General features: G+C 51.4%; 2 protein-coding genes across 2 annotated transcripts; both read right to left on the bottom strand.

The window, feature by feature from the left end:
- Nucleotides 1–1719: 1719 nt before the first annotated feature.
- On the bottom strand, nucleotides 1720–6205 carry LOC132216599 (kallikrein-7-like). Its single transcript, XM_059665893.1, has 6 exons — nucleotides 6077–6205; nucleotides 5216–5343; nucleotides 4606–4759; nucleotides 4184–4431; nucleotides 3775–3911; nucleotides 1720–2452 (listed from the first exon to the last, which is right to left on the bottom strand). The coding sequence occupies exons 2-6, from the start codon at nucleotides 5286–5288 to the stop codon at nucleotides 2297–2299; spliced, it is 768 nt and encodes a 255-aa protein (XP_059521876.1). The 5' UTR covers nucleotides 5289–5343; nucleotides 6077–6205; the 3' UTR covers nucleotides 1720–2296.
- A 10722-nt stretch (nucleotides 6206–16927) lies between these two features.
- On the bottom strand, nucleotides 16928–20111 carry LOC132217272 (kallikrein-7-like). The gene is made up of 5 exons (XM_059667362.1): nucleotides 19856–20111; nucleotides 19244–19397; nucleotides 18279–18526; nucleotides 17171–17307; nucleotides 16928–17026 (listed from the first exon to the last, which is right to left on the bottom strand). The coding sequence occupies exons 1-5, from the start codon at nucleotides 19926–19928 to the stop codon at nucleotides 16928–16930; spliced, it is 711 nt and encodes a 236-aa protein (XP_059523345.1). The 5' UTR covers nucleotides 19929–20111.
- Between the last annotated feature and the right edge of the window lie 208 nt (nucleotides 20112–20319).

The raw sequence follows: 20319 nt of genomic DNA, 5'->3' as shown, positions 1-20319 counted from the left end.
TGACTAGAGCAATAGGTGGATATGAGATAAAGGAAATATAGTAAAATGCTAATGGTAAGATCTAAGTGGTAGATGTATGGGTGTCCATTGTAAGTTGTCCAGCTGTGCTGCATGTTAGAAACCTTTCATGCACCTTTCTTCAATGTTGAAGAATGTGTACATTCTTGAAGAATGTATAAAGAAACTGTAGGAGAGTTTCCCAATCGGGAAAAAGTGGCCGAAGTCACAGACAACGAGAAACCAACCCCACTGAAGGCTTCCTCTGTGGCGGAAGCTAGCGCCTCTGACTACTGTTTGATCTTCATCGCGGCAGGGAAACAGGTGCGACTTCTCCGATTTCAAAGATGAAGGCACAGGGAGTTACTGTGCTCAAAGGCAAATGCCTTGCAGGAGCCAGACCTGGGGTTGGAACCCACAAAGCCCCGTCTCTAGAATGAATGCCTTTAACTGCTGTGCGATCCTGTCTACCCCGAGGAAAATGAAGCTATTTTTATGGAATTCGCCAAGAGGACTCCGTGAGGTCATTGCAAGGCAACCCACCTGCAGGCTCGTGCAAAGGAGCCCAGAGGCAGCTCCAGCCAGACTCAGGGCAATGGCCATGTTTTCTTACTTTTTAAAGTTTTGGACTGAATATTGATTTGGGGTGGCATGCTGGACAGAGAGGGCATTGATGGAACTTCATGGGGGTGGGTGTCTCAACTTGACACTGATCCAGAGCAAGGACAAGGCCAAAGGCCTGGATTCCTGGGTCTGAGGGAGGAGGGGCTGGGGGCTTAGATCCCTGGGTCTGAGGGAGGAGGGGCTGGGGGCCTGGACCCCTGGGTCTGAGGGAGGAGGAGCTGGGGGCCTGGACCCCTGGGTCTGAGGGAGGAGGGGCTGGGGGCCTGGACCCCTGGGTCTGAGGGAGGAGGGGCTGGGGGCCTGGACCCCTGTGTTTGGTGGGAGGAGGGGTCTTGGCTTACCCTATGCAGACTATTGGTGGAGAGTAGGATCCAAGGGAGACTCAAGAGGGAGATGAGATGGGGAGGGAAGGATTTGGAGAATATTGGCCAGAGGGAATTCTGGGAGGAAAACTGGAAAGACAGGTGAGAGGGGTGAGTTCCTGGCTGGAGAAAATTCCTCTGTCAGCTGAGTCTGAGATGTGATTGCCCAGGGAGCCTTGGATAGCTGGAGGCTCAGGGTGTGGCGGGGCCCTGAGTCACAGGGGACTCTCCCTCCTCCTTCCTCCTCCTCCCTCCTCCCTTCCCTGAATTCTTTGGGACCAGGAGCCCACCTACACAGGTACCCAGCCCCATCGTGTGCTCCCACCTGGGACACCGGGTGCTCACTTGTGGAAGCCCCTCGTGGGCCAGTCCTAACCTTCGTGGGACCTCCTCCTTCTGACCTAGTTTGCCACCTGTGAGATACTCAGAACCACTTTCACATCTATTTCAACCCTCATGAAGTAGGCACTTCTCATGTCTCTCTCTCTGTCTCCCTCTGTCTGTCTCCCACTTAATGTTTGGGGAAAACCGAGACCTGGGAAATAAAGAGGAACAGACCCCTGGACCGTTGGGGGGCAGGAGACAGGGTGAGGCGCAGAACCAGATGCGTTTGCCTGTCCTGTTTCCCTCTGTGAAGGTCTCCTCAGGGGTCCCCACCCGTACTGCTCAGGTGGTAGAGGTGCCCAGGCACAGAGAGGGACACGGAAGGAAGGAGGCACCCAGGACTCCGTCCACAGGCAGTTTGGCACATGCTCTTTATTCTGTGACTGTTCCAATGTACACGGTGACGGTCGCATGCCTATACATTCATTTCGTTTTCATTTATCGCCAGGTAGCCTACGCATTCTTGCACGACACGGAGCAACTCTGCGTGATTATTATCCAGAACAGCTTCATTAACATCCTCCTCCCAGATTTATTTATTTGTTTGCATAAAGGTTCTACTAATTCAAACCTTGCTCCACGTTTTGGATTTTACCAGAATTTCCAGACCCAAGGTGATGAGCAAGTGTCTCGCTCTACCTTGCCCAAGTGCCTCCCGAATAGATTTGACCAATGGACAGTTCCGGTGGTTGAGGCTCCTGGTCTCGCGGCATCTCTGCCAGCACTGAGGTGGTGGTGGTGCTGTTTGTTTTTGAAATCTTAGCGTTTGGCTTGATTTCCATTGGTTTACCCACGTCTCCTATGGTTGAGGTTTTACTATGACTTTGAGCAAAGGTCAAGTCCACTCTGACGGCAGGTCACGGATGTCCTGGTTTCTGTCAATTTCCGGTTTCAAGGCATAGAGCTGGAGAGACGGGAGCTCGGAGAGATTAGCTGTTGTTTTTTATGGTCTCATTGATCCAGTCGGTGAACTTGCAGACTTGGGTGTAAACACCGGGGCTGTTGGGTTGGCCACACGGGAACGCGCCCCAGGACACCAGGCCTTGCAGGGTGCCTTGGCAGATCAGTGGTCCCCCTGAGTCACCCTGGAGGGGAGAGAGCAGATTCATTTTGGCTTCCGAGCAACAAGCATTGAGGTCTTATCTTAACCCCCTCCCGCCCCCCCGCCCCCCCACTGCCTTCCACCCTATCCAATGGGAAAAGACTCATTGTCTCTGTGGACCAATAGGAGAGCAGGAATTAATGCAATCTTGCCAGAGGACATTGGCTGGGTGTCTCTGTGGACCAATGGGAGGGCAGGAATTAATGGGGCTCTGTGTCCCCGCACACCTTGCACATTCTTGACTCACTCCTTCCGTGGGGGCAAGGGGGACCCCCCATTCTTTAGGACACACAGCCCTGTCCTGTCACCCCTCTCCCTAATGCATACATCCCCCTGCCTCTGAAAGCAAATGTGAGCAAAGATAGTGGAGGTACTGAGAGGCAAAGAGACAAAATGAAACAGAGAGAGAGAGAGGTAGGGAAGAAGGAGGGGGATAGAGAAGCAGAGATTTTGGGGTGGGGAAAAAGGCAGAGATGGAAGAAATGAAGAGACTGACCGAGGCAGAACATAAGAGAGAGAGAAAGGGGGAGAGAGAGAGAGAGAGATCCCAACATAGAGAGAACACAAACGAAAACAAGGAAGTGAAATGTAAGGAGAGATGATTCTCAGAGACAGAGATGAGGTTACAGAGATGAGGAAGGGGGAGCAAAGAGGAGGGAGGGTCCCCTTCCTTTCCCAGGCAGGACCCAGGCGAGGTGAATGAGACATAAGCTTCTGGCACGAAATCTCAGGGATGGCAATGAACAATATTTTTAGTGCAATGCTCTGAGAATCACATTTAATATGAATTTTTTAAAAAAAATCTGTGACAATCAGTTTACCCCAATTTTAGATACGTGAGGACGACACCATGGTTTGCCAAACCATACGGGAGCCGAGAGGCAAATGGACAATTGAGTCGAACATGGTTCTTTATGGAAAATTCTGATAGTTTTGCCCATCAAGGACTTTTGCGAGGATTTTAAAAAATATCGCATTAGAATAGGATGCACCTTGGCCACTGAGTGTTTGGTGCCCCCCGAAAGTTGGTGCTTGAAGCCAGTGTGCCTCACTCCCCTTGCCCACGTCTCACCCCCCATTTTCTCACCGTCAGTCCGTTCCCTTCAACTTTCTGCCCAGCCCCAGGGCCACCCCAACCTCCACAGGCTCCCGCTCAAGCCCTACGCAGAGAAGTGGGTCGAGAGAGCCAGGAGAGCAGGAAGTGTGCTAGAGGTGGTTGGGCACCAGGGTGGGGCCCCCAGACACTGGGCTGGGAGGAAGCAGAACACAGGGCCAGGGAGGGAATGGGGGGGGGGCGGTCCTCACATTGCAGGCGTTGGTCTTCGAGTTGGGTTCGCCGGCACACACCATGGATTTCCCCAGCAGGTCCTTGTAAATCCTCTTGCAGTTCTGGGGGGTGATGAGCCTGATGTTCGTGCACATGAGCTCCGCCGGGAAGGTCACTGTTGAGGAGGCGGGCAGTACAGGGCAGTCAGAGGGGTGGGCCTGGAGCGCCTTGGGTGCTCATGGGAGAAGGTGTGGGCCCTGCACCTTGAACTAACCAGGGGCTGTGGGGCTCAGTACTATAGACGTGACAAGGGGCCATGCCTTCTGGGTTGGCGGGTTGGCAGGTGGGGAGGTGGGGAGGGGGAAACAAGGGCCTAGGACCTATACTCCTGGGTCCGAGGGGAGAGGGGCCGATGGCCAGTGCTCTCAGGTCCCCGAGCAGCCTCACCGTCGGGGCTGGTGATGGTGCCCCAGCCGGAAACGGTGCACGGGGTCCCGGCCGGATCGCACTGGGTGGGCAGGTTGACTTTCCTCACGGCCGACGTCAGCTTGGCAGACTCACTCAGCTTCACCAGCATGATGTCATTCTCGTGGGTCTGTGTGGAGTATTGGGGGTGGACAAAGGACTCCGTGGCCTTGATCTTCTGGCCTTTTCTGCTGTTGAGCCGAAAGCTGCCCATGTACACGTTGTAGTCGCTGGGAGGAGAGAGACATTCAGAGAGAGACATTCAGAGAGAGAGGCCCCGCCCCTGAGAGAGGGGGATGGGGCCCAGAGAGAGGGGACAGGGTGCGGAGATAAGGGGACAGGGACCCAGAGGGAGGGGGCGGAGACCCAGAGGGAGCGCTGGGGACTCCCTGCCACGCACGCACCTCATCTGGCAGTGGGCGGCGGTGACCACCCACTCCTCATTGACCAGGACGCCTCCACAGTGCAGCTGATTGCCTTTGAGCAGGGCCACCTGATAGGGGTGGGAGCCTCTTGGACATGGAACCCCATCGATAATCCGGTCCCCCGCATTCTTTCCTGGAGAGAGACAGGGGGAGCACATGGGAAGCATGCCCCCAGGCCAAGCTGAGGAATCACTGAGGGATGTGCAGGGACAGACAGAGCAGCCTGGAGAAGGGCAGAGGCAGACACGGAGCCCAGGGCTGAGGCCGCTGCAGACGGAGGTGGAGAGAGACGGAGGGAGCCAGCTCAGAAACCCAGGGCGGCAGCTGGTCTGGAGGCCACCCCAGCTTCTGATGAGAGAGACACTGAGGGCGGGAAGCAGCCTGGAGGGCACCCAGACCCAGGAGTCAGGAGGGAGCAGGAAGAAAGGGGCCACAGGCCAGGGGGCGGGTCTCCGTGGGAGGAGGCTGCTGCAGGGGAGGGTCCTGACTCAGGGGCTCCTTGGAGAGAGGGGGCCTGGAGAGGGGAGGTGGGGGACTGTGAGGCCCAGGGCAGGACTGGCAGGGGCAGGACTCCCAGGCTGGTCCTCACCTGCTTGTCTAGCAGATCCCAGGGCAAAGGACAGCAGTAGGAGCAGCAGGGGCTGGAGCAGGGGACCTGCCATGTGTCCTGTCTGAGCCTCTGTGGCTGCCACGGAGGAGGGGCCTTCTGTGCTGGGGCTGGAAAGACAGAGAGTTCAGGAAGCAGGACTCCTGGTCTCCAGGTCCCTTCTCTTTGCTCAGACCCTGGAGCCCTAGTCTGCACCCACCTCCTCCCTCAGACCCAGGAGCCCCAGTCTCCACCCACCTCCTCCCTCAGACCCAGGAGCCCCAGTCTCCACCCACCTCCTCCCTCAGACCCAGGAGCCCCAGTCTGCACCCACCTCCTCCCTCAGACCCAGGAGCCCCAGTCTGCACCCACCTCCTCCCTCAGACCCAGGAGCCCCAGTCTCCACCCGCCTCCTCCCTCAGGCCCAGGAGCCCTAGTCTCCACCCACCTCCTCCCTCAGACCCAGGAGCCCCAGTCTGCACCCCTCTCCCCACGCAGACCTAGGATCCCTAGTCTGCACCTACCTCCTCCCTCAGACCCTGGAGCCCTGTCCCTCAGCCTCCTTTCCTGCCTTCGACCCAAAAACCTTGCCCTCCTGCCACATCTTCCCTCCAGCTTGGGTTTTAGGGCCCCAGAATTCCTTCCTCTGGGGACCTAGGAATCTGGCCTCCCACTCTCCCCGTTCATAAGCCTGTGCCCCTTGTTCCTTTTCTCTAAGAGACTCAAAATTCCACCTCCAGCTTCTCATCTCTCAGAACCAGGACACCAGACACCCCTGCTCCCCTCCCCTCAGGAGTAGGAGTCAGCCGTCCCGCCAGCCTCACCTCCTGCCCCCCCCCCCCCCCCCCAAAGGCCCCTTCTCACCTGCCAGTGGATCTGATCTGATCTGGGCTCCAGACGAGGTTGGGAGCCAAGCCTGTCTAGCCCTGCGCAGGGCGGCCCTCTTATAGCACCGCCGCCCCCACCCCCGCCTCCGCCCCGCACCCAGGTTCCTCGGGTTATCTGGAACCCCTGAGGCAGCTAAAGCAATAGGCCTGCACCGTCTCCACCCTCCCTCCCGAGGCTGCGTGGGGGCGGTACCCAGCCGGTTCACCCCCGCACATTCTGGCCCTGGTGGCAGCTCCCCTGGGAGGGACCAGGTGCAGGCCTGCGGAGGGGCAGGAGCTGCAGGGCTCAGGAATGGACTGTGTGCGACCATTGTTCTTGCCCTCGCCCCCTCTCAGCCGCGGCCTCGACCCTACACACTGACTCTGATCCGCCTGGGGGAACTGGTCTAGGCAGAATCCCAGACGTGTCTTTGAGCCTGAACCCAGCGCCACCCCTAATATACGGGTACCAATGAGAGAGGGCGGGCTCTCCCAACCCCACCCCACTAAATGCCTACTGCTATCCATAGTACTATCCATCCTACTATGCATTTGTTAACAAAAATATCTGTACTGCCCTGGCCGGTTTGGCTCAGTGGATAGAGTGTCGGCCTGCGGACTCAAGGGTCCCGGGTTCGATTCCGGTCAAGGGCATGTACCTTGGTTGCGGACACAACCCGGGTGGGGGGTGTGCAGGAGGCAGCTGATCGATGTTTCTCTCTCATCGATGTTTCTAACTCTCTATCCCTCTCCCTTCCTCTCTGTAAAAAAATCAATAAAATATATTTTAAAAAAAATCTGTACTGAGTATTGCCTAATGTAGACTTTTATTTCACTCTGTGAACATGTTCCACGCTGGCTGCGTTTATTTCTGCTTTCTTTGTACGGTGGCAGGCCATTTCACACTGCAGAATCATTCCGATTCATGTCATCGGCTTCACGTTGAAGCGCATTTGAATAGTTTTCATTTTCATAAAATGGGATGAATGTCTTTGTATCATCTTACCTTTGCTCATCGCATTCATTCAAAAAAAAATATCCACTGTGCATTGACTCTGAGCCCTGGCCTCTGGGGACATAGCATCAGCAAAACAGAGAAATTCCCTCACAGAGCCTCTTGTTCCGTTGGGCGGAGGAGACCTTGATTAGCAAAATAAAAGCTTAAAATACGTAGTCAGTTTTTTTTCTTTTTCTTTTTATTAAGTTTATGGGGATGACATTGGTCAATACGTTTATACAGCATGGGAGAGAGGTCGGGTTTACCATGGTTCGTATGGAAAATCATACAATATGAATAAATGATAATACAAGAACAAATTGTATTCCGTGTGCTCACAACTATAAACTGACGTTCGCTCCCCCCCCCCCCCCCCCCCGGTAGGTTTCAAGTGTACATTTCTCCGATGTGTGAGCTGTATGTTGCGTTGTGTGCCCACCACCTGGAGTCAAATCATCTCCCATCACCATATATTTGATCTTCTAAAGGGTCAAATATATACCCTTTGCTCCCCCTCAACCCCCTTACCCAATGGTAGCCGCCACACTGTTGTCCGTGTCTAGGAGTTTTTGCTTGTTTGTTTTGCTTGTTTGTATTTTTTGTTGTTGTTTTCAATTTCATATCCCACCTAGAAAGTGAAATCACATGGTTCTTGACCTTTTCTGTTAGATTTATTTTGCTTAGCATGATATTCCATATTGTCATTTGCCTTTGGGGTCAAATTAATAAGATCTTATCTAATACCCAGGTTCATAAGTTTATTACCTATGTTTCCTTCTATGTAATTTATCGTGTCAGGTCTTCTATTTAGGTCTTTGATCCATTTTGAGTGAATGTTTGTATGTGGGCACTGGTGGAGGTAAGTGTTATGAAGAAAATATAAGACCAGAAGGATAGATAGGACATTATTGGTTCTCTTTCCTCTCAGGAGGAAAAACCTCTGGGGTCATAGTGTGAGATAAAACCATTGGAAAGACCCCAGGTGAAGAGGACCATTGAACAAAACCTTGAAGGAGGTGCTGGATGAATCATGTAGCTACTTGGGATTAGCCATCCCCAGGCAGAGAGAACCATCAGGTGAGAAGGGAAGGGGTGACCTAGAATGTTCTAGCAGATAAGTTTGTTTTTTTTTAACTGTGTCTGAATGAGTCAAAGGGAGAAGGGTGGGCAATGAGGTCAGAGACATCACAGGACTTGGCCATCACAGGGATTGAAGACCAAGGTAGGACTCTGGCCTTACTTTGAGCGAGATGGGCGCCATTGCCAGATGACTACTAGACAGCCAATTCCTGTTAGTGGGATTGAACCTCACTTCTAAGTCAGACCCCAAATGATAACTTATTTCCCATTCTGAGCTCACATCTCATCTCAATCCTGACCCCTAACGCAATTCTACCTTGATCCCATAATTTGACCCATCATAGACATTGTTGTTGCCTACCCAGCATGCACTCCTTCTGCCATTCTGTCAGAACCTTGATCTAGTTTGGGGATAGCCTGCTGTGCTCATGTGACCACACATGAGCTTGATTGCACGGAGCATGGGGGCCCATGGCTGCTGTTCAGGGATAGTTAAGAAATGGACACGTGGTGCAGTTCTAGCCGATGAGGAGTGAGGGGAAGACCATTGGGCCACTTCTGGGAACAGCTTTCTTCTTTCCAAAGCAAGACGTGAGAAGAGTTTTCCTTCACTCTCTTAGATGGCGTCCCTTATGGATGTAAAATTAGGAAGTGACACAGCTCTCTTGGACCTATGGAAGGAAGTGGCCAGTAGACAATGTCATAGATAGGATCTCTGATGAGGTCACTGTGCTGGGGAGTTAATAGCCCATGGAGCCCCCTTATCTCATGTCATAGCTCATTCTGGTTTACTTTCTGGTTCGAAGATATTTTTGGTTCCCACAGCCAAACTTTTCCCCACTGAGACCTCAGTGTTGAGTCCAAATCTCACATGATATCCAAAATCCAATCTTAAGCCATGAATGTAAATCCAAGTCTCTGAAGCCCTGATATTTACTAATAAATAACCAGACTTCTCTTCTGCTAGGATTTGCATATCTGTCAGCGTCTTTAATTATTTATTTTCTTTTCTGATTTTGTTGCTAAACACTGGTCTGTACAAGCAGAGGGGTGTGTCTGTGATAGTCACTGTTTTTTTTAGCACTCCGCCCAGATCAGGGAACACAGGAGGCACTTAAATAATACTTGTTTGCAAATGGCATCCACAGTTCTGACAACCTTTTTAAAAAATATGTTTTTCTTGATTTCAGAGAGGAAGGGAAAGGGAGAGAGAGAGAGAAACATCAATGATGAGAGCGAATCATCGATCGGCTGCCTTCTGCACCCCGCCCCCCCCCCCCCCCCCACTTGGGATCGAGCCCACAACCCGGACATGTGCCCTGATCAGGAATCAGACTGGGACCCCCTGGTTCCTAGCTTGCTGCTCAACCACTGAGCCACGCTGGTGGGGCACAGTTCTGACAACTTTGGATTCAGTCCTTCCCTGATCCCTCAGCCACACGGCCATGGGACCTGACAGAATTTGGCTTCACAAGTCAGACCAGCCCAGGCTTGCTTCCTTATCGACTTCCCTGTCATTCCAGGTCAGTAACTGAATGTTTCCAGGCCTCACCGTGGCCCCTGCTCTCTAAAGTGGGGCAGAGCAAATCTACTTGTCAAGGCAAATGGAAGGGTTTAGTAAAATAATGAAAGAAAAATGGGTAGGCGGTGGCAGGTGCTGAGTTTGTGTTAGCGGCCTGACCACGTCGCCCAGAGAATAAGACCGCTTTGATTCCTGTTGTACGTTCTGTGTGATGTGTCAGACACGTGTTAGATCTTGTCCCGACTCCTCACAGAGATTCAAGCGAGGATTGTCTCCCATGATGAGAACACGGAGGCTTTCAGAGGGGAACTCACGTCAGAGCAAAGTCATTCAGGTCAGGAGTCAAAAGGGGTAGAATTCGAAGGCTGGGGACTGCTGACGGTATCACCGTTGCACAAGCCCACACTCCGCAAAGGAGATTCCCCTGGGACACCCTCCTGTACTGTCAGATTCTCAGTTGGCTGAAACCAAATTCAGGTCCCCAGGAGCCTATGAATGATGCAAGCTCTCCCCGCCCTCCCCAGTCCCTGCCTGCACCTCAGCAAGAATTCCACATCCCAGCCATGCTATGCCCTTGGGTTTAGTCCCAGACCCGTTCTTAAACGCCCCCTTCCACCTCAACTCATATCACCCTTGCCCTCAGACCTACCTCCTGAACCTGTGCCCGGTGACTCATTTCTCGCTCCTGTTCTCACCTGAGACTTGGCACCTGACTGTCCTGCCAGCTGTGTTGGCCCCGGCGGATCCTGGACACTGATCCCCAACCTTCTGGTTTAGCACCTTCGTGTTCTGAGGGCCGATTGTTTCTGGTTCCTGGATTCACTTCCCCCTCCTTCAAGAACAACTCTCTACTTCTTGGAAAGCTGCCTACGCGTCTTCTGGGCGAAACTGCCCCTTAGACGTCTATCGACCCTCCCACCCATTGGGATGGATGGGTGGCGCAGGCCAAGCTAACACAGGCACGGCCTCTGCCCTAGAAATGGTGATGGAATCAAGGGGGGGGGGGAGCTCTGTTCAAGCTGGAGGCTGGAATAAGATCGTCCTACCGAGGGTAGAATGAGATCCACAAGAGAAGGAAAGAGATAAGCCATGATGAGAAACAGCTGACACATGTGGGAGAGAGAAACAGAGACGAAAAAGAGGCAGGCAGAACCACACACACACACACACACACACAGTCCCAGGGAGAGAGAGAAAGAGAGCTGATGAGCTTCCCTGGGACCCATGCCACCTCCTCTGACATCATGCATTCACCTCAGACGGAGCGAGGAGGGGAAGCTAGGAGACTGGACTCCTGGGTCTCAGAGGAGAGGCTGGGAGCCTCGGTTTATATTTTTAAAAAATACTCACTGAGGATATGAGTTTTCATTGACATTTTTAGAGAGAGGAAGGAGGAAGAGAGAGAGAGAGAGGGAGAGAGAGAGTGAGAGAGAGAGAGAGAGAGAGAGAGAGAGAGAGAGAGAGAGAGGTGAGACTGAAATATTGACTGGTTGCCTTCCTTATACTCCCCAACTGGGGGTTGAAACCACAACCCCACAACCTGACCATGACCTTTTGGTGTATGGGATGATGCTCCAATCCACTGAGCCACACTGGCCAGGGCACACACCTAGGTTGCAGGTTGGATTCCCCATCGGGGCATGTACAGGGGTGGGCAATCGATCCATGTTTCTCTCTCTAAAATCAATAAAAAAAGTGGAAGGAGCCCTAGCTGGCTCGGCTCAGTCGATAGAGCGCCAGCCTGCGGACTGAAGGGTCCCAGATTCAATTCCGGTCAAGGGCACATGCCTGCATTGCGGGCTCGATCCCCAGTAGGGGGTGTGCAGGAAGCAGCCGATCAATGATTCTCTCTCATCACTGATGTTTCTATCTTTCTCTCCTTCTCCCTTCCTCTCTGAAATCTATCTATCTATCTATCTATCTATCTATCTATCTATCTATCTATCTATTTTTTTTAAGTGGAAGAGGCCTGGAGAGTATCATGTAGAGGAAGCAGCAGGGGTAAAGGCTTTGAGATGGAATAAAGTACAGATGGAGCTCAGAGAGCAGACAATGAAGGAGCTTGTGGGTCATGGTGAGTTGGACTCTACCTTGTGGCCGATGATGAACCACTTGGACTTTATGAAGAGATGTGACATAGAACCTTTGTGTTTTCAAAAATATCAACTTGGCTGCTCTATGAAGCAAGATAGGAAGCGGCCGTGGAGTCACGAAGGGGCCATTGCTCTTGTACAAATGAGAGATGATGGAGACCAGGGGAAGGCTATCTGGGAGATGGAGATGGTAGCAAGTGGGTGGATTCAAGGTGCGTTTAGGAGGAAAAACCAACGGGCCACGGCGGCGATGGGCTGAACGGAGTTCGTCAGCTCTGTTGACAGGGAGCTGGAGATGTTAGGACTTTGCGGCCTCTTGCTCGGTGGACATGGTGCCCTTCGGCGAAAAGACATGGCCAGATCTGCTGTAAAGCTCATGAGAGGGTGAGAAACCCCGCCGACCCTGATGTCAACCGTAACCCCAAGTGTAGTCTTTACTTCGACACAGCTCTCAGCTCCAGATTTCACACAGGGAGTTTGGTACATGTTCTTTATTCTGTGAATATTTCATTTTACACAGTGAGGATCACATGCATATACTACATTTTTTTGGTGTTTTTTTTTTTTTCCATTGAATACCCGAGAGCATACACATTCTTGCATGACAACTCTGCATAATTATATCCTGAACTGTTTCATTCATATCCTGACCTGCATCCATTTATTGTTTACATAAACAACCCAATAATTTGGGACGTGTTCAGCGTTTTCTCTCTTTTGCTATGACAAATAGTGTTGTGAGGCATTCAAGCCTTGCCCACCCACATTTCGGCTTCACTAGAATGACTAGATCGAAAGTAATGCGTAAACCTCTTGATTGATCTCCCTTTCACAACACCTGTAGCAAACCACAGTTCCAGTGGTGGAAACTATGGGTCTCACCACATTTAATCTGTCCTGGGGTTTTTTTAGATAATTTTAGTAGATTTTAGATAATTGTAGTGTTCAATTAGAATATTGTTGACATTTTAAGATGACTTTGAAAAACAGTCAAGTCACATATGTCTGTAAGTCATGGATGCCTTTATTTATTTATTTATTTTGTGAAGTAACTGTTCTAGGGTGTAGGGATGGAGAGGTGGCAGTATGGAGAGATTAGGAATTCCTTTTCATGGTATCACTAATCCACTTGTGGTACGCGCATATACGAGTGTAGAAGGTTGGGTAGAAGGGTGGATGACAAGGGAAATTCCCTGTGGACACCAGGCCTTGCAGAGAACCTTCGCACATCAATGGGCTCCCTGAGTCACCCTAGAGGGGAGAGAGCAGGTTAGCTTCCATTTCAGAGCAACCATCCCTGAAGTCTCATATGCCTTGTAGTTATCAAGTCTTTGTCCTGCCAGAATACAGCCTTCTGCCCTGGCCAATGGGAAGAGACTCATTGTCTCTGTAGACCAATGGGAGAGCAGGAATGGATGCTATCCTGGAGAGGATCAACCAGGTTTTCTGAAGACATTGGCTTGAGTCCTGGCCAATTACAGGGAGGGGGCGGGGCTTTCAGGAAGTCAGAGCCCCATTTATTTTCCACTAGAGGCCCAGTGCATGAAATTTGTGCACTCAGGGGGGGTCCCTTAGCCCAGCTTGTGCCCTCTCACAGTCTGGGAGCCCTCGGGGGATGTCCGACTGATGGCTTAGGCCTGCTCAGGGCTTCTGGCTGAGCAATGATCCCCCTGTGGGAGCGCACTGACCACCAGGGGGCAGCTCCTGCATTGAGAATCTGCCCCCTGGTGGTCAGTGTGCATCATAGCCACCGATCATTCTACCACTAGGTCAATTTGCATATTAGGCTTTTATTATATAGGATGGTAAGGGATGCTTTGCCAAGCCACTGGGAGAAGGTGCATTATCTCCAGGAAATCAACACTTTTTTTTTTCTTCTGGGATGTGGGCCAGGGTTGTCCTGGAAACCAGGTGCAGGATCAATGACCCAATTCAAAGGGCCAGTGCAAATGAAAATGGGGCTGCCACGTTCAAGTATGAGTTTTAACACAGCAGGAAAAATACGTTAAACCAAGTGTCCCTGCACAGCTTGCCCATTCATGAATCAGCTTTCTCTAGGGGGCAGGGGGGACAGGGAGCACCACCCCCATTCTTCAAAAACACTCTGATTCCCAAGATGCACCATCTTGTTGACCCTGGAAAGCTGAGCGTGAACATGTGAAGGAAGAGAGTCGTAATACAAAGAGGCCAACAGTCAGAGAGAAAGAGACAGAAGGATAGAGAGAAGAAAGGGAAGGTAAGAAGGGGGCAGAGAAGCAGAAGTATTGGGGGTAAGGAAAGAGGAAGAGATGGAGAAAATAGAAAGAGTAACAGAGGCAGAACGAGAGGGAGAGAGAGAGAGAGAAAGAGAGAGAGGATACAGAGGAAAACAAAATAAAGTGAGGTGTAAAGAGAGATGAGCGAGATAATTCTCAGGGACAAGAGGAGATTACAGAGATGAAGAAGGGGGGACAAAGAGGAAGAGGAGGAGGCTCCCTCTTTCCCCAGAGCCAGGATCAGGTACAAAGACATATAAGCAAGCCAGACACTAGCTCCGGACACAACATCTCAGTGATTGCGACAGTATTTTAATGCAATACCTTAGAAATCAAATTTACTTGGAAAAAAATCCATGACAAACCGGGTATTTTAATTTTAGATAAAGTCGTGGCCATCACTGTGGTTTGATGAACCATTAGGAGCCAGAGACACATGAAAAATCCAGTCACAATGGACTGCTATTTGTTGAAAATTCTATTTCGTTACATGGATTTTCTTGTTTGCAGAAAGTAATTTTTAAATATTGCATTAGATCCTAGCCATAGCGATCAGACAAGAAGAAAAAAATGAAAAGCATCCAAATTGGAAAGGCAGAAGTAAAACTATGACATGAGATTGTGCATAGAAAACCCTAAAGCCTCCATCAAAAAATGACTAGATTCAATAAATGAATTCAGCAACATAGCAGGATACAAAATCAACACCCAGAAATCGATGATATTTTTATACACCAATAGTGAACTCTCAGAAAGAGAAACTAAAAAACTAATCTCATTTACCATTGCAACAAAAAAATTTAACATACTTAGGAATAAACTTAACCAAGAAGGTAAAAGACCTGTACTCAGAAAACTACAGGACGTTGAAAAAAAGAGATAGAGGAAGATATAAACAGATGGAAGAATACACTGTGTTCATGGATTGGTAGAATCAACATCATTAAAATGTCTATACTACACAAAACAATCTATAGATTCAATGCAATCCCTATAAAAACACCAAGGGCATATTTCACAGATCTAGAAAAAATACCCCCCAAATTTATATAGAACCAAAAAAAACCTTGAATAGCCACAGCAATCTTGAGAAAGAATAACAAATTGGAGGGATTACAATACCAGATATCAAGCTATACTAGAAAGCCACTGTAATCAAAACAGCCTGGTACTGGCACAAGAATAGGCATATAGATCCATGGAACAGAACAGAGACCTCAGAAATCAACCCAAGCCATTAATGCTCAATTAATATGTGACAAAGGAGGCAAGAGCATACAATAAAGTAAAGACAGTCTCTTCAATAAATGGTGTTGAGAAAATTGGACACGTACTGTAAGTCACGAAATCATAAAAACCCTAGAAGAAAACATAGGCAGCAAAATCTCACACATCTCCCATAGTAATATGTTTACCGGCACATGTCCTAGGGCAAAGGAAACTAAGGAGAAAATAAACAAATAGGACTATATCAAAATAGAAAGCTTCCGCACAGCAAAAGAAACCATTGTGATAAAATGAAAAGGGAATCCACTGACTGTGAGAACGTATTTGCCAACGACACATCTGATAAGGGGTTAATTTCCAAAATATATAGGGAACTCATACAACTTAACAAAAGGAAGACAAACAATCCAATTAAAAAATGGGCAAAGGACCTAAATAGACACTTCTCCAAACTGGACACACAGAAGGCCAAGAGACATATGAAAAAATACTCAAATTCACTAATCATCTGAGAAATGCTAATCAAAATGACAATGAGGTGTCACCTCACACCTGTCAGAATGGCTATCATCAACAAATCAACAAATGACATGTGCTGGTGAGGATGTGGAGAAAAGGGAACCCTCGTGCATGGCAGTTGGGAATGCAGACTGGTGCAGCCATGATGGAAAACAGTGTGGAGTTTCCTCAAAAAAATTAAAAATGGAACTCCCATTTGACCCAGTGATCCCACTTCTAGGAATATATCCCAAGAAATCAGGAACACCCATCAGAAAGAATATAGGCACCCCTATGTTCATAGCAGCACAATTTACAATCGCTAAGATTTGGAAGCAGCCCAAATATTCATCAGCAGATGCGTGGATTGAAAAAGAGGTGGTACATCTACACAATGGAATACTACGAAGCAGTAAAAAAGAAAGAACTCTCATCATTTGCAGCTGCATGGGTGGACCTGGAGAGTATTGTGCTAAGCGAAATAAGCCAATCAGAGAAATACAAGCATCACATGATCTCACTCATAAGTGGAATCTAATGAACAAAATAAACTGATGAACAAAATAGATCCAGAGACATAGGAGCACAGAACAGACTGTGGAATCTCAGAGAGAAGGCAGGAGAGGGTGAGTGGGTGGGAAGAGATCAACCAAAGAACTTGTATGCATCCTATATAATAAAACCCTAATATGCAAATCGACCGGTAGCTATGACTCGCACTGACCACCAGGGTGCAGACGCTCAATGCAGGAGCTGCCCGCTGGTGGTCAGTGCGTCCCCACAGGGGGAGCACCACTCAGCTAGAAGCTGGGCTCTTGGCTGGCAAGCGCAGCAGCAGGCAGACATCCCCTGAGGGGTCCCAGACTGTGAGAAGATGCAGGCCGGGCTGAGGGACCCCCCGCCCCAGTGCACGAATGTCGGGCACTGAGCCTCTAGTATATGCATAACCCATGGATACAGATAATAGGGTGGTGAAGGCTTGGGGTGGAGGGTGGCGGCAGGCTGGAAGGGGAGATGGAGGGGGGGAAAGGAGGACATATGTAATACTTCCAACAACAAAGATTTAAAAAACCGAATAAAATAAATATTGCATTAGATTATATTTTATCCTGGTCACTGAGCTTTTGGTGCCCCCTTAAAATATATGCTTGCAGCCAGTGCCTCACTGCCCTTACCCTCATTGTAGCCCCTTTTTCCAACTCATGTTAGGGACTTTGTGCCCACCCCCAAGGCCACGCCGGCCCCCGTGGGCTCCCACCCGGCCCCGGGCAGAGAACTGAGTAGAGAGAGCCAGGAAAGTGGGGCTGGTAAGGTGTGAGGGAAGGCTCAGCACCAGGGTCAGGCCACCCCTGACAGTGGATGGAGGGGGAGATGGGGCTGAGAGGAAACAGGACCCAGGGCAGGGGAGGAGGGGACTCACTTTGCAGGCGGAGGACTGTCTGTCGGGAGCAGCAGCACAGAGCATGAATCTCCTCAACATGGCCGGGAAAAGCTTCCTGCAGTCCTTGTAGGAGACCATGCGGACGCGGGAGCACATGAGCTGCGGTGTGCTCCTCACTGTGGGGGGAGTTAGGGGGCGGTCAGGGGCTTGGGTGGCCGGAACCCTGGGTGCTGATAAAAGAGTAGGGAAGCGGGGGGGGGGGGGCGGTCCTGGATGTTGAATAAGGGGCGGCCGGGCGACTCAATGCTATGGTTAAGAAATAGGCCCCAGCGATCGAACTCTTGGATTTGAGGGAGGCCAAAACTGATGGGCCTGTGTCTATAAAAAGAAGCGACTGGGAGCCAGATGGTGTGTGTGAGAGCCTGGAGGGTGCTGGGGGCCTGGATCCTTGGGTCTGAGGAAGCACCTGGGGGCAAGGACTCTTGTGTCTGATGGAGGCAGGGGCTGGGTCCTGGACATGGAAATATCGGGAGATGCATCGGAGAGACAAATATTCTTGGTCTGCATGAGAGGTGACTGGGGGTCTTGGACCCCTGGGTCCGAAAGATGGAGGTTTGGGATTCAAGGATGTCGGCAGCGGTTCTCAACCTTCCTAATGCCACAACCCTTTAATACAGTTCCGCCTGTGGTGGTGAGCCCCAACCATAAAATTATTTTCGTTGCTACGTCATCACTGTAATTTTGCTGCTGTTATGAATCGTCATGTAAATATCTGATGCGCAGGGTGTATTTTCATTGTTACAAATTGAACATAATGAAAGCATAGTGATTAATCACAAAAACAATAAGTAATTATATATGTGCTTCCCGATGGTCTTAGGCGACCCCTGTGAAAGGGTCGTTCGGGCCCCAAGGGGGTCGCGACCCACAGGTTGAGAACCGCTGGATTACGGGTTAAGAGGAAAGGGGGTCTACAGCAGAGTCCTCAATCCACTGGGAAAAGGCCTGGCGACTTGGACTCCTGGGTCTGAGGCGCGGAGGGTTTTGAAGGTCTGGGATCTTGGGTTTGTTACCTGTATCCTGTGTGTCTTAGACAAAAAGGGAGCCGTGGCCTGGGCTATTCCTAGGCCTCAGGGGGCGGCCTTACCTACATCCACGGTGGTGCTGCCCCAGCCGGAGACGGTACAACTGGTCCCAGGCTGTTTGCACCTGGAGGGCACGCCGACTGTCCTCACGGTGGACGAGAGCGTGGCCGGGCTGCTCAGCCTCACCAGCATGATGTCATGGACCCGTCTGGCCGCGTCAAACCGGGGGTGGACGAAGGACTGTGTGGCCCTGATCCTCTGGGCATTTCCATCAACCAGAAGATCACTGCCCATTTGCACGATATACTCACTTGAAAAAAAAAAAAAGTAACATTGAGAGGGAGACTCTGTGACTGGGTAGGCAGTGGTTGGCAAACTCATTAGTCAACGGAGCCAGGTATCAACAGGACAACGATTGAAATTTCTTTTGAGAGCCAAATTTTTTAAACTTAAACTATATAGGTAGGTACACTGCTATTAACTTAATCAGGGTGCTCCTAAGCTGGCCTTTGCTAAAAATGTCCTCAATCTGATTGAGGTACGTTCGCTGAGGTCGACCGCTTCCAACTCTCCCATCCACACTCGTCTCGTGTACTTGTTTCGTCCATCTCCTTTCGTTCATCCTCTCTGTATGTCCCCCCCCCACCGCCCACTTCTTCTAGCGCCACTTCTTCAAAATAGACTCGCCCAGGCCGAAAACCGACTTCTGCGCATGGGCCACGAAGTTTCAATCGCACTGTACGTGCGCGCCCGCACGTGGTATTTTGTGGAAGAGCCACACTCAAGGGGCCAAAGAGCCGCATGTGGCTCGCGAGCCGCGGTTTGCCGACCACTGGGGTAGGGGAACATAGACCCAGAATGAGGGGGACAGAGAACCAGAGAGAGGTAGCCAGAGACCTAGAGTGTGGAGGAGAGAGAGACAGAGAAAAACCAAGATTGAGAGAGAGAGAGAGAGAGAGAGAGAGAGAGAGGCAGGGACAGACACCCAGAGTGAGAAACGAGTCCCTATGGCTCCCCTGCCACCTACCTCTTGCGGCAGTGGGCGACGGTGAGCACCCAGTCCTTGTCGACTAGCACCCCTGCACACTGGATCCCACGGTCCGTAAACAGGGCCACCTGCCAGGGTTGGGCGCCTCTTGGACATGGAACTCCGTTAATGATCCTCTCCCCGGTATCCTGGGCTGGATGGAGACCTGGGGGAGAGCGTGGGTAGCAGGCCTCAGGGGATGGATGCCCAGAGACAGTGATGGAGAGAGAGACAGACAGAGAGGCGTGGAGAAGGGCAGAGGCAGACACGGAGCCCAGGGCAGACACAGCTGCAGACGGAGGTGGAGAGAGACGGAGGGAGCCGGCTCAGAAACCCAGGGTGGCAGCTGGTCTGGAGGCAGCCCCAGCTTCTGATGAGGGAGACACTGAGGGCGGGAAGCAGCCTGGAGGGCACCCAGAGCCCAGGAGTCAGGAGGGAGCAGGAAGAGAGGGGCCACAGGCCAGGGGGCGGGTCTCCGTGGGAGGAGGCTGCTGCAGGGGAGGGTCCTGACTCAGGGGCTCCTTGGAGAGAGGGGGCCTGGAGAGGGGAGGTGGGGGACTGTGAGGCCCAGGGCAGGACTGGCAGGGGCAGGACTCCCAGGCTGGTCCTCACCTGCTTGTCCAGCAGATCCCAGGGCGAAGGACAGCAGTAGGAGCAGCAGGGGCTGGAGCAGGGGACCTGCCATGTGTCCTGTCTGAGCCTCTGTGGCTGCCACGGAGGAGGGGCCTTCTGTGCGGGGGCTGGAAAGACAGAGAGTTCAGGAAGCAGGACTCCTGGTCTCCAGGTCCCTTCTCTTTGCTCAGACCCTGGAGCCCTAGTCTGCACCCACCTCCTCCCTCAGACCCAGGAGCCCCAGTCTGCACCCACCTCCTCCCTCAGACCCAGGAGCCCCAGTCTGCACCCGCCTTCTCCCTCAGACCCAGGAGCCCCAGTCTGCACCCGCCTCCTCCCTCAGACCCAGGAGCCCCAGTCTGCACCCACCTCCTCCCTCAGACCCAGGAGCCCCAGTCTGCACCTACCTCCTCCCTCAGACCCAGGAGCCCCAGTCTGCACCCACCTCCTCCCTCAGACCCAGG

This window comes from Myotis daubentonii, chromosome 15, assembly GCF_963259705.1.
Source record: "Myotis daubentonii chromosome 15, mMyoDau2.1, whole genome shotgun sequence".
Taxonomy (NCBI): domain Eukaryota; kingdom Metazoa; phylum Chordata; class Mammalia; order Chiroptera; family Vespertilionidae; genus Myotis; species Myotis daubentonii.
Note: the sequence above shows the minus strand (reverse complement) of the source record. Positions and strands in the feature narration are given on the sequence as shown.

Bases quoted from the DNA above. Each gene is read 5' to 3' on its own strand.
- LOC132216599 (XM_059665893.1), bottom strand. From the start codon at position 5,288: ATGGCAGGTCCCCTGCTCCAGCCCCTGCTGCTCCTACTGCTGTCCTTT. The intron at 4,760-5,215 runs GTGAGGACCAGC...GTCTCTCTCCAG, and splicing joins GGGATCTGCTAGACAAGCAG to GAAAGAATGCGGGGGACCGG. The intron at 2,453-3,774 runs GTGAGGACCGCC...TCTCCCCTCCAG, and splicing joins CGAAGACCAACGCCTGCAAT to GGTGACTCAGGGGGACCACT.
- LOC132217272 (XM_059667362.1), bottom strand. From the start codon at position 19,928: ATGGCAGGTCCCCTGCTCCAGCCCCTGCTGCTCCTACTGCTGTCCTTC. The intron at 18,527-19,243 runs GTAGGTGGCAGG...TTTTTTTTCAAG, and splicing joins GTCGCCCACTGCCGCAAGAG to TGAGTATATCGTGCAAATGG. The intron at 17,027-17,170 runs GTGAGTCCCCTC...CTCTCTACTCAG, and splicing joins GACAGTCCTCCGCCTGCAAA to TTCTCTGCCCGGGGCCGGGT.